Raw genomic sequence first — 15,635 nt, 5'->3', positions numbered from 1 at the left:
AAATAGATTCTTAAGAGGTGAAGAAAATAATGGAGACCAGACCAAAATATGCAAACAAATGGGAAACCTGTTTTATAGGCTGATCTTTTATTACTGGAAACACAACTCTTAAAACATGATGTTTTCAAAGTTTTATTGGAACATGCAGGTCCAAGCAAACACAGGCGACGTTTCAGGTCTGATCATCCTTACGCATGCCGTAGAAATACACATCTAACATAGGGTTAGATTACTAGGGGAGTTTGCACACAAGCGATATCAGGTTTTTGAGATTATGTGCAGGTTAAATTACGCTGGTGTTTCAAGTTGAAAGTAAACGTGATGGCTTGAGGGCAATCACGATTTACGCTAGAATGATTACCAGGAATTTCCAAAGATGGCATACAAAAGCGTACCAAATTTGAGAGATAGATTATTAAACACCTACATAGGTAGTTGCAAACAATTAAGCCAGAGTTATATTTTATCTAACGACTATGGTTGTTATCCATGTTTGAACTGTGGCAATTGTAACTCTGTGATTAGAGGTAAAGCGTTTTTGCATCCAAGAAGAGGTCACAAATATCAAATAAATGATTATTATACATGTAATTCTACCTATGTCATCTATTTGATTAAATGCCCCTGTTGAAAAATGTACATAGGGGAAATGACTAGAAGGGTACGTGATAGGATTACCGAATATCGGTCCAATATTAGATGTAAAAATAAGGAGACCCCCTGTTTCTTCACACTTTCTAGAAGCTGGACATGCAATAAGCCAGCTTTGCTGGCAGGTTATAGATTGTGGAAATAAACTAAAGAGTTTAAGAGGTGTTTTGGATATGCAAACTAGACACAATGATTTCTAAAGGTTTAAACGGTGAGAAAGATATGGCAGTTTTTTTTCTCAATAGCAATTGTGTAAATTAATTAAAAAAACAATTACTAACAACTTTACAACTCATCTAATTGATACAATGTTGATACAAACTGATGAATAAAGTTATATCCTTCTGTTTTTAATAGTTCAATTATTCAATTGTTGTTATGTTTAGCCACTAGGTGGCGCTATAAGAATGCAATAGTGATATCCTAGGTAATATATGGTTTGAGAATGGTTTGTTTTTGTTGGTATTTGGGTGTGTTTTAAACACAATGTCAGATGTATGGATATATTTGTATCAACTGTGATGCCTTGGACCTGGATGTTCCAATAAAACTTTGAAAACGTAATTGTGCTATGAGAGTTTTGTTTCTGGATTGAAGCTTTGTGGGGTATTTGAAGCTACAATGTCCCAGCTTGAACATGAGAAAGTAAGGTGGTAAAGTGCTGTATCTGCATGTGTTTAAATATTTTTTTATTACTGCAAGCAGGATTTCCCTTACAGACAGACAGAAGTGCACACTTGCTGCAGGACACAAATTATATACCAGAAACATTTTTCGATAAGAGATATGTATGTAATTGGTCATTGTTACACCACACTGCATCACTATCTGAGGTGGCAAAATTACAGATAGCAGAACAAAAAACAATAGTAATAATAATCTCTCTAGCAAAACTACATTTTTGGCTACATTTCATGTCAAGTGGGGTTCCTACAAATAAAGCTACGTGACAAGCATACCATAGGAAATAGGAGTTTCATAAAACAGTAGCAAGAGACTAATAACAAAAAATAGATAACATTCCCCCCATTGAAGGTGATTTATTGGTTACTAGAGAAATAGGGAAGGAAAGCGATTAAAGGAATTATGGGCCATCAAGATAGGGGATGTCTGTAACCCGTCCCCTTAAGATAGCTCAGGACCATAGTAAAGCCAATGGGGTTAAAGCGAAGAACAAAGGGAAAGATGATGACCTACAGATGTTGGGTCCAAGGCTCTAGCTTTAAACCTGTCTCAGAAATATACCTTCCACTAATCCCCATGATATTGTGATGCTATTTTGGTAACGGGTGTAGGATCCACCTCCCACTTATTACAGAGAGCACCTGGGGGTGCATTAGTGATCCAAATGCCTAGCACTACAAACAAATAGCAGTCATGTTATGGGGTATTAAAGACAAGTTTATGGCCAAATATACAGAATAGTCCTGGGGTCGGTTTAGTCTGTTGGGAGTTAACAGGAGTGTTACAGAGAAGGGTGGTCACCCTCAAAACCATTACCACCTCTACCCAGTAGCACTAGTGTACAACACAAGGTTAACAAAACCTAATCTATGTACTCCAGACAGGACTAAACGCCAGAATGAAAAAGGAGTATAGAACAGTTGACCTCACTCCAGATATAGCCTCCTTTCACTAGTGTGGTCTTCTCACAACTGACCACACCAAGGTTCAGAAAAGAAAAGAATTGGATAGGGAAAGGGGCAATCTGGTTTAGGAAATCAGAACGATGTAAAATGCCAAATGGATAAAACAAATCGGAGGATGTTAAAAGATCTTATCTGTATAAATCACAATAGAAAAAACCTTAGAAGTGAAAGTTAAAAAATAGATAAAAATAAAAATTAAAAGGTGTAAAATTAAAAATGACAATATTTACATATTAGCTTTCAGTTAAATATTGTCATTTTTAATTTTACACCTTTTAATTTTTATTTTTATCTATTTTTTAACTTTCACTTCTAAGGTTTTTTCTATTGTGATTTATACAGATAAGATCTTTTAACATCCTCCGATTTGTTTTATCCATTTGGCATTTTACATCGTTCTGATTTCCTAAACCAGATTGCTGATTCAGCGCCCCTTTCCCTATCCAATTCTTTTCAGGGCTAAACGCCAGCACCGGCCTCCATTTTGTCACACACAGAACTATTTGTCAAGTATGGCATTCTGGAGAGTGCAGGCATAAACAGTTAACAACACAGGGCCTACAGCTACTGTATCCTAATTCCTCTAAGTTCACAAATATTTATCTCTTGACACAAGCAATGCTACTTGCCTAGCTGTGACAACAGGGAGAGTGTGGCACTAAAGGGTTAACCTCACAGGATTTCCCAATTCCTTTAGGGCCTACGAGTCATCTCAATTAACCACCAAATACAACCTAACCTTCCCCAAACAGGAACTTCTAGTGTCTGCCACCACCCAAAAGTTTATTATTTAGTGCTTTTTGGGACTGGCACTCAATTTCAATTGCATTAACACTTAAATAAAAACAAATATATAAAAATAACACTTCAGTAACGTTAATCCCAAGCCCACGGAAGCCATGAATTCAGTTTCTAGAGCGCAAAGACAGATATGATTAAACTTATAGTTTTATCTGACAAAAAGGGTCACAGTGCAAAAACAATGACAAAGAAATACATAAAAAGTAGATGGTATATATATAAAAAAGGGTAATTAAACAACAGACCATTTAAAATTAAATATTGTGAAGATTTCCCATAATCCTTTTCAGTTGGTGTATTTCTTGATGTAAGTATTATGAAGTCTGATTGTGTTACAATCGCATACTATTTTTTACACAACCCTGTTGAGCTTACACTATCTCAGGCTGAACAGGTTATGTCTCTTGAATTTATGATATTAGTCCTAAGGACACAGACCAAGTGCCCATTGTGCCTGCTACATGTAAAATTATGTCATATTATTTTTCATGACGGAATTAACAATCAATAGACACTGAACACCCCATACCTTAGTTAAAGTGGCTGTCATTTTTCAGGTAGCCTCTTAGCACTTATCCATACCCAGGCATGATTGGACTTATTTTAATCCCCACTTTCACCAGCACCCAAAATATATCCAAATCGATTGACAAAAGTATATGACAAAAGATTGGACTGCGCTTGCAACTTTAGTGAAAAAAAACGTATTGCAATGTTAAAAATATGTATCAATTATTCAAAAATAAACCGCTATAATAATAACAATAATACAAGAATATAGACTTGTAGTTTAAAATGAAATAACACATCTATAGTGATAAGTTTTTCTAAAAAAGAAGAAAATACAGCTACAAATATTGGTATAAATACAAGGGCCCCTATTTAAGAAAGGTCTTGCGGACCTGATCCAACACTGCCTTTTATATAAGGGTACCCTTGCATTCCTATTGGCTGATTAGCATGTTCTAATTCAAATCAACCAATAGAATGAAAGCTTGCAATTCCTTGCAATTTGAGTGCCTGGTCAAGTTAAAAAGAAATCCTCTGTCCTATTAAGTGAACTACGCAAATTGCATATTTACTGTCTTGATACATGTTAACAGTTTGACCTCTTGCACAAATTAGGGCCACCAATTCCACAGCTGGGCATTGTAATTAGCTGATAATGTGCTAGCCTCAAAGTATCTTAAAGGGAGCTAGCAATGCATATCCTGATTTTCTGCTGCCATTTATAACTTTTAAGCTACCATCAATATATAAAGTCATGTCTAAGTTGTCAAGTGGTACGTCAGACAAGTCATAAGAGGGAGACCATAAAACAGCCATAATGTGGCTCTCGATTGTCTGGTCAGTCTCTCATTAGAGAAATGTGTGGGTTTTTTTTATTAAGCAGAATATTTTCAGCTTGAATCACACATGAAGCTTACCGCCTTTCACTCATGTAGGGGGAAAAAAAGCTTACAATATCCTAGGAGGCACAAATCTGGAGCTCTAAAAAAGAGCAGATTAAATTAGTTTAAAACATTGTTAAAGGGATACTGAACCCACATTATTTCTTTCGTGATTCAGATAGAGCATGCAATTTTAAGCAACTTTCTAATTTACCCCTATTATCAATTTTTCTTTGCTCTTTTGCTATCTTTATTTGAAAAAGAAAGTCCAGTACCCTGGACAGCACTTGTTTATTGGTGGATGAATTTATACACCAATCAGCAAGAACAACCCAGGTTGTTCACCAAAAATGGTCCGGCATCTAAACTTACATTCTTGCTTTTCAAATAAAGATACCAAGAGAATGAAGAATATTTGCTAATAGGAGTAAATTAGAAAGTTGCTTAAAATTGCATGCTCTATCTGAACCACAAAAGAAAACATTTGGGTTCAGTGTCCCTTTAAGTCCCAGTGATCCAAGCTAACAGTTACGGTTTGTCATCAGTGGGCGGAGCTTGACAGCCATTTCAAAGAGGCCAGAAACAATATTCATTTTAAAATTACTTTTTTACCGTTCTGCTGTATGATATAGAAAGGAGGATATTTGCAGCTTAATCTAAGATAAGACTTTAAGATGTCTAAGTTTAGACTGTCCCATTAACTATGAGAAAGCTTCTCTGTGTACAATAAATAAATAAATATGTAACAGGCTGACAGAAAAAAATACAGAACTTTTCAGCAAATAATAATAATAAAACAATAACTGTAATAGTATAAAATATAACCAATTAGTGTAAACTCATTTAAGAGGGGTTTCTTACTATGTATGTACAAGTACACAAACCATGGGGTTATTAAAGGGATAGCGCCATTAATAAAACTTCCTAGCCTTCCTTAAAAAGTCCTAACACCTCCAAGTTAGGATATTTAAATGTTTACACAAAGACAAAAGAAAAGGAGACGCTTCAAAGTGGAGCTGGAAGAGTGCAAATGTATAAGAAAAACAGCTCTATAGATGTTAGGTGTACCTTTAAACGATTAATCTCAAAATTTTACAAAAGCCTTCAATAGATCTCTAGTGTCAGTATATACACAGTGATAATTTATCTCAAAAACACTTCACACAAATTGGTTAAATGAAATTTACTAGGACAATATTAAAACATTTATACAGGGACGTCTCCCTTGTATAAATAAATCTGTTAAAATTCGAATAATGACTGATATAGAATTAAAAAGTCCAAAGTCAAACTGTATTGGCTAGGCCTAGTATCCCAAATCAGTATCGCTAGTAGTGTCTAAGAGTTCAATGAATGGATTAAGTCTGTGTTTATAATACAACAAAATAACAAACAGTACTTTGCTTAAAATGTTTCCAATGCTGGAATACCTCCTTGAGCCTTACCAAACTCGCGGCTTTGCTCCTACCGTTTGGAATGAGTGTCAGCTCTCTCCTGGAGGATTTTAAATTCCTGGTGGACAAAAACTGCTTCACCGCTATCTTCAGATCCTCTGTGTAGTAATACATCCTCTCAGGAAGGAAGTATCTTATTATGTACTAAACCCATGTTTAAAAGAGGTACCTTATTTTCCTTATCCCTAGCCAATCCTAACGATTACTTTAATGTCCCTGCCTATCATGAACGATTAGCCCTAATCACCTTTTTGCCATTGCTTATTGGGAGAGATCAGTCAGCGGGCATCCAGACAGTTAGGGTCACAACCCTTGTGTCCTGGACGGCCAAGTAAAACACCCAGTTGTGGTTTAATGACCAAGAACCACCACTGAAAACACCCATGGGTTAAAACACAGAGAGACATAAGACAAACACAAACTCATGGACTGGTGCTACCTCTAGATCACGCCGTTGTTTGTGGTCAGGTCTCAGAACGCTCCCTTGTCACTCCCTGCCGCTTCCCACTGACAGAACAAGATCCCACAGATTATCACGGACTTTATCTTATTGTGCGCATGGCGCTGATCTCTCAGAAGACAGCTATGAAAGGAGAGACCTGGCTCCTAGTTGAAGCTCGCCAGCTAACTGATGTGGAAATGAAACCCAAATAGTTTCTTACCAATCTAATTGGTCATTGTTACTTACACTACACTCCATCACTAGCAGCACAATTTCAGATAGCAAAACTACATTTTCGTCACGTGGATTTCTTACAAAGAAAGCTATGGGACAAGCAATATCTTAGGAAAATAGAGCTTCATAAAACAGTAGCAAAACATATGCAACTAAAAAAGTAAAGGTTGAATTTGATGGACTTCTTTCAACAATTTTTTATGTTACTCTATGGTCATTTTTTATCTCTCTCTCTGATTACAGATTGTCAACTTCTTTCCACGTTTATCTCAGTATCTGCCGGGTCCTCACCAGAAAATCTACAAGTGTTTTCAAAAGATAAAGGATTTTTTGTTGGATTCAGTGAAAGATCATAGAGAAACACTGGATGAGAACTGCCCCAGGGACTTAATTGACTGTTTTCTCTTGAAGATGGATGAGGTGATTTTAATATATAGGTGGATCTTCTTGTGTTTAGAATTGTCATGGTCTTTTATATTGAGCTCACTTGGCTGAAAGGAAGTTTGTATCTTTGTATTCTATTTCTATACATTTAACAGGAGAAGAATAATCCCAACACAGAATTTCATAACAAGAATCTAGTTGGAACCATTCATGATCTGTTTTTTGCTGGGACAGAGACCTCAAGTATAACATTAAAATATGGCTTCTTGATCATGCTTAAGTACCCGGATATACAAGGTAACCGTTATCATATAAAGGTTTTCCTGTTGTGATTGTCTAATTATAGACTTTCCTAAAGGGACATGAACTCCATTTTTTTTATCATTGTTCAGTTAGAGCATACAATTTCAAACAGCTTTTCAATGTACTTGTATTCTTTCATTTTCTTTGTATCCTTTGTTGAAAAGAATACCTAATTAGGCTAAGGAGTTGCTGATTGGTGGCTGTACATATATGTCATGCCTTATTGGCTTACCAATGAGTTTAGCTACCTCCCAGTAGTGCATTTCTGCTTCTTCAATAAAGGACACCAAGAAAATGAAGCAAAAGGGATATTAGAAGTAAATTGGAAAGTTGTTTAAAACTAAATGCTCTATCTGAATCATGAAAGAAAATTGTTGGGTTTCATGTCCCTTTAACCACAATGAGAATAGATTGTATAAACAGTACTGATTTAGATTAATTCCCTTTGTTTTGTTTTGAATTGTAACCATGCTGTTGTTTTTTCTAATTTATCTAACAGAGAAGATGCACAAAGAGATAGATTGTGTTATAGGACAGGAACGGTGCCCATCAATGGAGGATCGCAATAAAATGCCTTACACAGATGCTGTGACTCATGAGCTTCAGAGATTTGCTGATATTGTCCCATTGGGGCTTCCTCGGGGAGCCAGCAAGGACACAACCTTCAGAGGGTATCATATTCCCAAGGTCAGAATAAGTAACATGTTACCTGCTACCTTGTTTAGTCTAGAGAACAATCGTCACCTAGAGATGTCTTACTAGAAAAAGAAATGGCTGTTACTACAAAGTTGTTCTTTAAATTGGCAAATATGTTTATTCTAGCAGAGCCTATAAAAATGCAACTGTCATTAGAACACTTTGCTCCTAGGGAAAAATTGAGCCCATAAACATGTAACTGTCATTATTAGACTTTAGTCCTAACAGGGACTAAGCCCATAAAAATCTCAATGTCATTAGTGCACTTTGGTCCAAAACATGTCACTTTCATTATTGCACTTTGTTCCTAGCAGGGACTGACCCTTAAAACATGTCACTGTCATAAGTTAACTGTGGTCCTAGCAGGGACTGAGCCTATAAACATTTCACTGTCATTAGTACACTTTAATTCTAGCAGAGACTGAGCCCATAAACATGTCACTGTCATTAGTACACTTTAGTCCTAGCAGGGACTGAGCACATAAACATGTCACTGTCATTAGTACACTTTAGTCCTATCAGGGACTGAGCACATAAACATGTCACTGTGATTAGTGCATTTTAGTCCTAGCAGGGACTGAGCCTATAAACATGTCACTGTCATTAGTACACTTTAGTCCTAGCAGGGACTGAGCCCATAAACATGTCACTGTCATTAATACACTTTAGTCCTAGCAGGGACTGAAACCCATAAACATGTCACTGTCATTAATACACGTTAGTCCTAGCAGGGACTGATCATATAAACATGTTACTGTAATTAGTACACTTTAGTCCTAGCAGGGACTGAGCACATAAACATGTCACTGTCATTAGTACACTTTAGGCCTAGCAGAGACTGAGCACATAAACATGTCACTGTGATTAGTGCACTTTAGTCCTAGCAGGAACTGAGCCCATAAACCTGTCACTGTCATTAGTACACTTTAGTCCTAGCAGGGACTGAGCCCATAAGCATGTCACTGTCATTAGTACACTTTAGTCCTAGCAGGGACTGAGCCCATAAACATGTAACTGTCATTAGTACACTTTGACCCTAGCAGGGACAGAGCCCATAAACATGTCACTGTCATTAGTACACTTTAGTCCTAGCAGAGACTGAGCACATAAACATGTCACTGTCATTAGTGCACTTTAGTCCTAGCAGAGACTGAGCACATAAACATGTCACTGTCATTAGTACACTTTGACCCTAGCAGGGACTGAGCCCATAAACATGTAACTATCATTATTAGACTTTGACCCTAGCAGGGACTGAGCCCATAAACATGTCACTATCATTAGTACATTGTGGTCCTAATAGGGACTCAGCCCATAAACATGTCACTGTCATTATTACACTTTGGTCCTAGCAGAGACTGAGCACATAAACATGTCACTGTCATTAGTACACTTTAGTCCTAGCAGAGACTGAGCATATAAACATGTCACTGTCATTAGTACACATTAGTCCTAGCAGAGACTGAGCACATAAACATGTCACTGTCATTAGTACACTGAGCACATAAACATGTCACTGTCATTAGTACACTTTAGTCCTAGCAGAGACTGAGCACATAAACATGTCACTGTCATTAGTACACTGAGCACATAAACATGTCACTGTCATTAGTACACTTTAGTCCTAGCAGAGACTGAGCACATAAACATGTCACTGTCATTAATACACTTTAGTCCTAGCAGAGACTGAGCACATAAACATGTCACTGTCATTAGTACACTTTAGTCCTAGCAGGCACTGAGCACATAGACATGTCACTGTCATTAGTACACTTTAGTCCTAGCAGGGACTGAGCCCATAAACATGTCACTGTCATTAGTACACTTTCGTCCTAGCAGGGACTGAGCCCATAAACATGTCACTGTCATTAGTACTCTTTAGTCCTAGCAGGGACTGAGCCCATAAACATGTCACTGTCATTAGTACACTTTAGTTCTAGCAGGGACTGAGCCCATAAACATGTCACTGTCATTAGTACACTTTAGTCCTAGCAGGGACTGAGCACATAAACATGTCACTGCCATTAGTACACTTTGGTCCTAGCAGAGACTGAGCACATAAACATGTCACTGCCATTAGTACACTTTGGTCCTAGCAGAGACTGAGCACATAAACATGTCAGTGTCATTAGTGCACTGTGGTCCTAGCAGGGACTGAGCCCATAAACATGTCACTGTCATTAGTACACTTTAGTCCTAGCAGAGACGGAGCACATAAACATGTCACTGTCATTAGTACACTTTAGTCCTAGCAGGGACTGAGCACATAAACATGTCATTCTCATTAGTGCACTTTGACCCTAGCAGGGACTGAGCACAAAAACATGTCACTGTCATTAGTGCACTTTAGCCCTAGCAGGCACTGAGCACATAAACATGTCACTGTCATTAGTACGCTTTAGTCCTAGCAGGGACTGAGCACATAAACATGTCACTGTCATTAGTGCACTTTAGTCCTAGCAGGGACTGAGCACATAAACATGTCACTGTCATTAGTGCACTTTGACCCTAGCAGGGACTGAGCACATAAACATGTCACTGTCATTAGTGCACTTTGACCCTAGCAGGGACTGAGCACATAAATAAGTCATCAATGGAAGTGCAGAGCAAATTGAAGATGTATAGTAATCCTTTCTTTCTTTAGGGTACTCTTGTGCTTCCTGTTTTGACCTCTGTCTTGAAAGATCCCAAATACTTCAAGAATCCTCATCAGTTTGATCCTGGGCACTTTCTTGATGAACATGGCTGCTTTAAGAAATATGACGCCTTCATTCCATTCTCTCTAGGTAACGACCCTATGTTAAATTCACAGATGATTGGTAGCTGTTGTTTTCTGAGAAATGGTCATAGAACACTGGTCACAGAATTGTAGGCAGCTACAATAAGATTATAGGTGCTCCCTAGAAATATGGGTTAAAATTCCATTGGTGGGTGTTTTATCTGGTTAGATTTGGAACATGATGGACATAAACTTTACAATTTATTTTTATCATCAATCTGACCTCTTTATCTTCGTGATCCTTTGTTGAAATGTAGCTCTTTCTTAAGGAGAGGAATTTATTTGCAACAATGTTTATAACAATGTTGCACATATAATGCTCTAGACAAATGGACGCTCCTGAGCCTATCTTAGTATGCTCTCATGGAAAGAAACAAATGTTTGAAGGACAAAGATGTTGATTTGATAACAGAAAATGAGATTGTTATATACTGTGTGTATACAGGGAGTGCAGAATTATTAGGCAAATGAGTATTTTGACCACATCATCCTCTTTATGCATGTTGTCTTACTCCAAGCTGTATAGGCTCGAAAGCCTACTACCAATTAAGCATATTAGGTGATGTGCATCTCTGTAATGAGAAGGGGTGTGGTCTAATGACATCAACACCCTATATCAGGTGTGCATAATTATTAGGCAACTTCCTTTCCTTTGGCAAAATGGGTCAAAAGAAGGACTTGACAGGCTCAGAAAAGTCAAAAATAGTGAGATATCTTGCAGAGGGATGCAGCACTCTTAAAATTGCAAAGCTTCTGAAGCGTTATCATCAAACAATCAAGCGTTTCATTCAAAATAGTCAACAGGGTCGCAAGAAGCGTGTGGAAAAACCAAGGTGCAAAATAACTGCCCATGAACTGAGAAAAGTCAAGCGTGCAGCTGCCAAGATGTCACTTGCCACCAGTTTGGCCATATTTCAGAGCTGCAACATCACTGGAGTGCCCAAAAGCACAAGGTGTGCAATACTCAGAGACATGGCCAAGGTAAGAAAGGCTGAAAGACGACCACCACTGAACAAGACACACAAGCTGAAACGTCAAGACTGGGCCAAGAAATATCTCAAGACTGATTTTTCTAAGGTTTTATGGACTGATGAAATGAGAGTGAGTCTTGATGGGCCAGATGGATGGGCCCGTGGCTGGATTGGTAAAGGGCAGAGAGCTCCAGTCCGACTCAGACACCAGCAAGGTGGAGGTGGAGTACTGGTTTGGGCTGGTATCATCAAAGATGAGCTTGTGGGGCCTTTTCGGGTTGAGGATGGAGTCAAGCTCAACTCCCAGTCCTACTGCCAGTTTCTGGAAGACACCTTCTTCAAGCAGTGGTACAGGAAGAAGTCTGCATCCTTCAAGAAAAACATGATTTTCATGCAGGACAATGCTCCATCACACGCGTCCAAGTACTCCACAGCGTGGCTGGCAAGAAAGGGTATAAAAGAAGAAAATCTAATGACATGGCCTCCTTGTTCACCTGATCTGAACCCCATTGAGAACCTGTGGTCCATCATCAAATGTGAGATTTACAAGGAGGGAAAACAGTACACCTCTCTGAACAGTGTCTGGGAGGCTGTGGTTGCTGCTGCACGCAATGTTGATGGTGAACAGATCAAAACACTGACAGAATCCATGGATGGCAGGCTTTTGAGTGTCCTTGCAAAGAAAGGTGGCTATATTGGTCACTGATTTGTTTTTGTTTTGTTTTCAAATGTCAGAAATGTATATTTGTGAATGTTGAGATGTTATATTGGTTTCACTGGTAAAAATAAATAATTGAAATGGGTAATTATTTGTTTTTTGTTAAGTTGCCTAATAATTATGCACAGTAATAGTCACCTGCACACACAGATATCCCCCTAAAATAGCTAAAACTAAAAACAAACTAAAAACTACTTCCAAAAATTATTCAGCTTTGATATTAATGAGTTTTTTGGGTTCATTGAGAACATGGTTGTTGTTCAATAATAAAATTAATCCTCAAAAATACAACTTGCCTAATAATTCTGCACTCCCTGTATATATATATATATATATATATATATATACATAAAGCAAAGTCCTGTGTAGGAATGCACACCATATATTTAGTAGCAGCTGCCAGGGTGCAATGTCAAAACAGTATGTACTATGCAAAAAAGGCAGCACTCACTGGTCATTTATAAGTAAAATTTAGCTTTTAATAATACAAAAAGTTAAAATCTTGGGAAAAACATGATGTTTCGATGCCTAACTGGCATCTTTTTCAAATGTCCCAAAAGGTAAATCCAAAGTGGTCACACCAGCTATGTGGTGTTCCCCATGAGAGCATAAAACTACTGGCTGAATGTGTTATATTTATACAAGTCATAGCTGACATTGAGGCTGTGTTCAGCTGTGGATAATCACTTGCAAATCTGATCAGCTGGTTCCGTTCCCACCCACAAGCTTTATACTTCATTGTGCTGTTAGTTGAGCAACTGCATGGCTAATTTGCATATGTGGGAGTGATCTGCACCGGAGTAGTGTCCAATGATCTTGCGATGTTTTCAGGTGTCATTATACACGCCCACTTGTCTCTGCTGTGAGTGAAACTTCACCTAATATCCCTTTGTTTGGTGAAGTTTCACTCACAGCAGAGACAAGTGGGCGTGTATAATGACACCTGAAAACATCGCAAGATCATTGTACACTACTCTGGTGCAGATCACTCCCACATATGCAAGTTAGCCATGCAGTTGCTCAACTAACAGCACAATGAAGTATAAAGCTTGTGGGTGGGAACGGAACCAGCTGATCAGATTTGCAAGTGATTATCCACAGCTGAACACAGCCTCAATGTCAGCTATGACTTGTATAAATATAACACATTCAGCCAGTAGTTTTATGCTCTCATGGGGAACACCACATAGCTGGTGTGACCACTTTGGATTTACCTTTTGGGACATTTGAAAAAGATGCCAGTTAGGCATCGAAACGTCATGTTTTTCCCAAGATTTTAACTTTTTGTATTATTAAAAGCTAAATTTTACTTATAAATGACCAGTGAGTGCTGCCTTTTTTGCATAGTATATATATATATGTTCTATCTGAATCATGAAAGTTTAATTTTGGCTTTCATGTGCCTTTGATATTTATATCTAAACCTATGGGGTGAGCAGTACTACAATTGAATGGCTACCACCCATCAATTAAAAAGGTCTTGCTGGTGGGGGGCTGGACATGCAGTCTAGCACCAACCATCTGCAATGGTGGAAAGATAGACTTTAAGAAGCAGTTTTGGGAGGTGAGATGGCTGTAGACTTTAAACACATATCATAAAAATGTTGTACTATCACTGAAAAAAAGGATGTTCTTATTGGCTAAATGTTTATTTTAAATTGTTTTGATGTGGCTTCATTCTCACTCCAGGAAAACGTGCTTGTGCTGGGGAAGCCCTGGCACGTATGGAGATCTTTCTCTTCCTTACAACTATTTTGCAGAAGTTCACACTGAAAACCACAATGAATGTAGAAGACATTGAAATCACCCCAGAACCTAATACTAACGCAACAAGACCTCGTGACTACACAATGTACGTTGTTCCTCGTTGATGTCCAACCATATTTGGTAGTCCGTTACATTAGGATTATGGATGGACTAATAATGTTACCCAGAAAACAAATTAATTGATACAACCTATAATTATAATGTACATATAAGTGCTTAGGGTTTTTATCTATTGTTTTTTTACTACCAATATCTACATATAGTTTAGCTCAAGTATATAACATTATTTTTTAATATTTGAAAGATGAAATCATTTATTTCTCTAGCTAACAAAAATAGCTTAACACTTAAAATAGAATATGACTTCTTATCTATAAAAAAAATCCACAAGAACAATAAAATGTTAGAACATTTCTTGTACAATTAGTAAATTGAATTTATTAAACAAAAGTAAAATTAACCAAAATGTTGTCTGTATATTGATATTGGTTTACTTTTATTTTGTTGTGTTTAGACCATGCACCATTTTCTAAGCCTCCTGTGTACAGTTTTTATGTAAATCCACTTGGTCATGGTGTCTGTGGGACTATGCACAATATTCTTGGTGACAAACTGACGTGATCTATACCATGACATAAGTACCACACTTACTGCCACTGATATATGCTACTATACATCCATGTATCCAGCTGCTTTTTCCTGTTGTATTACTGCATTGTTAACCTACCTTTAAATAATCATTCCAATCATGTTCCACTTTTATTATGGTAAGTAGAATAAATTAATATTAAAATACCCCCTTTTGGGTGTTTGTATCCTAAATGCATTATAGAGTGTCTATTTAATCCAGGATTGTCAGCTCAGTTACAAATATTAGTATTATTGTCAAAGAATGTGAAACAGCCCCTTATATACCAGGTCGGTGATTATACCTTTGTCAGGCTTTTCCTTAAATACCAGTTATCTGCCATTAAGTAATTCCACTTACACTAATCAGGATTAATTTTTTTTAATGGCATATTTACATATGTGTGGTGAGATAACTATATAATTATACAAGGCTCTATCCTAAGAGCCTTGAACTATCCCTGTTGGACTATCCCTGTTACCTGATATAGGTTACTTTAATATATATTTTTCCTTCTTCTTAAGCTGCTACTCATGACATTTATATCCAAAAAGCCATACCCTGAAGATAGTTCCAACCAATCAAATTCTAACTTTGTGTTCCGTCATCATCTGGTTTAACACAATCCCCTTAATGTGTGTGTAGATGTTGTTGTTCTACAAGAAATTTATCTTCCCAAATTCATCTGACTTCTGTGGCCCCTTTCTTTTTTTCTAAAACTTCACATCTCATAACTTTGCGCCGTTACAACTTTTTAAAGCAATATT

At 37.4% G+C, this 15,635-nt stretch overlaps 1 protein-coding gene across 1 annotated transcript in view; it reads left to right on the top strand.

Moving 5' to 3' along the window:
- Positions 1-15,062, top strand: part of LOC128666862 (cytochrome P450 2A4) — a 65,415-nt gene extending 50,353 nt beyond the window's left edge. Inside the window, exons 6-10 of the mRNA XM_053721663.1 lie at positions 6,866-7,042; positions 7,162-7,303; positions 7,809-7,996; positions 10,650-10,791; positions 14,163-15,062. Of these exons, the coding sequence (XP_053577638.1) occupies positions 6,866-7,042; positions 7,162-7,303; positions 7,809-7,996; positions 10,650-10,791; positions 14,163-14,344 (831 nt within the window). The 3' untranslated portion in view covers positions 14,345-15,062. The remainder of the gene's footprint in view (positions 1-6,865; positions 7,043-7,161; positions 7,304-7,808; positions 7,997-10,649; positions 10,792-14,162) is intronic.
- The last annotated feature ends 573 nt before the right edge of the window (positions 15,063-15,635 follow it).

This window comes from Bombina bombina, chromosome 7 (genome assembly GCF_027579735.1).
Source record: "Bombina bombina isolate aBomBom1 chromosome 7, aBomBom1.pri, whole genome shotgun sequence".
NCBI lineage: Eukaryota > Metazoa > Chordata > Amphibia > Anura > Bombinatoridae > Bombina > Bombina bombina.
Note: the sequence above shows the minus strand (reverse complement) of the source record. Positions and strands in the feature narration are given on the sequence as shown.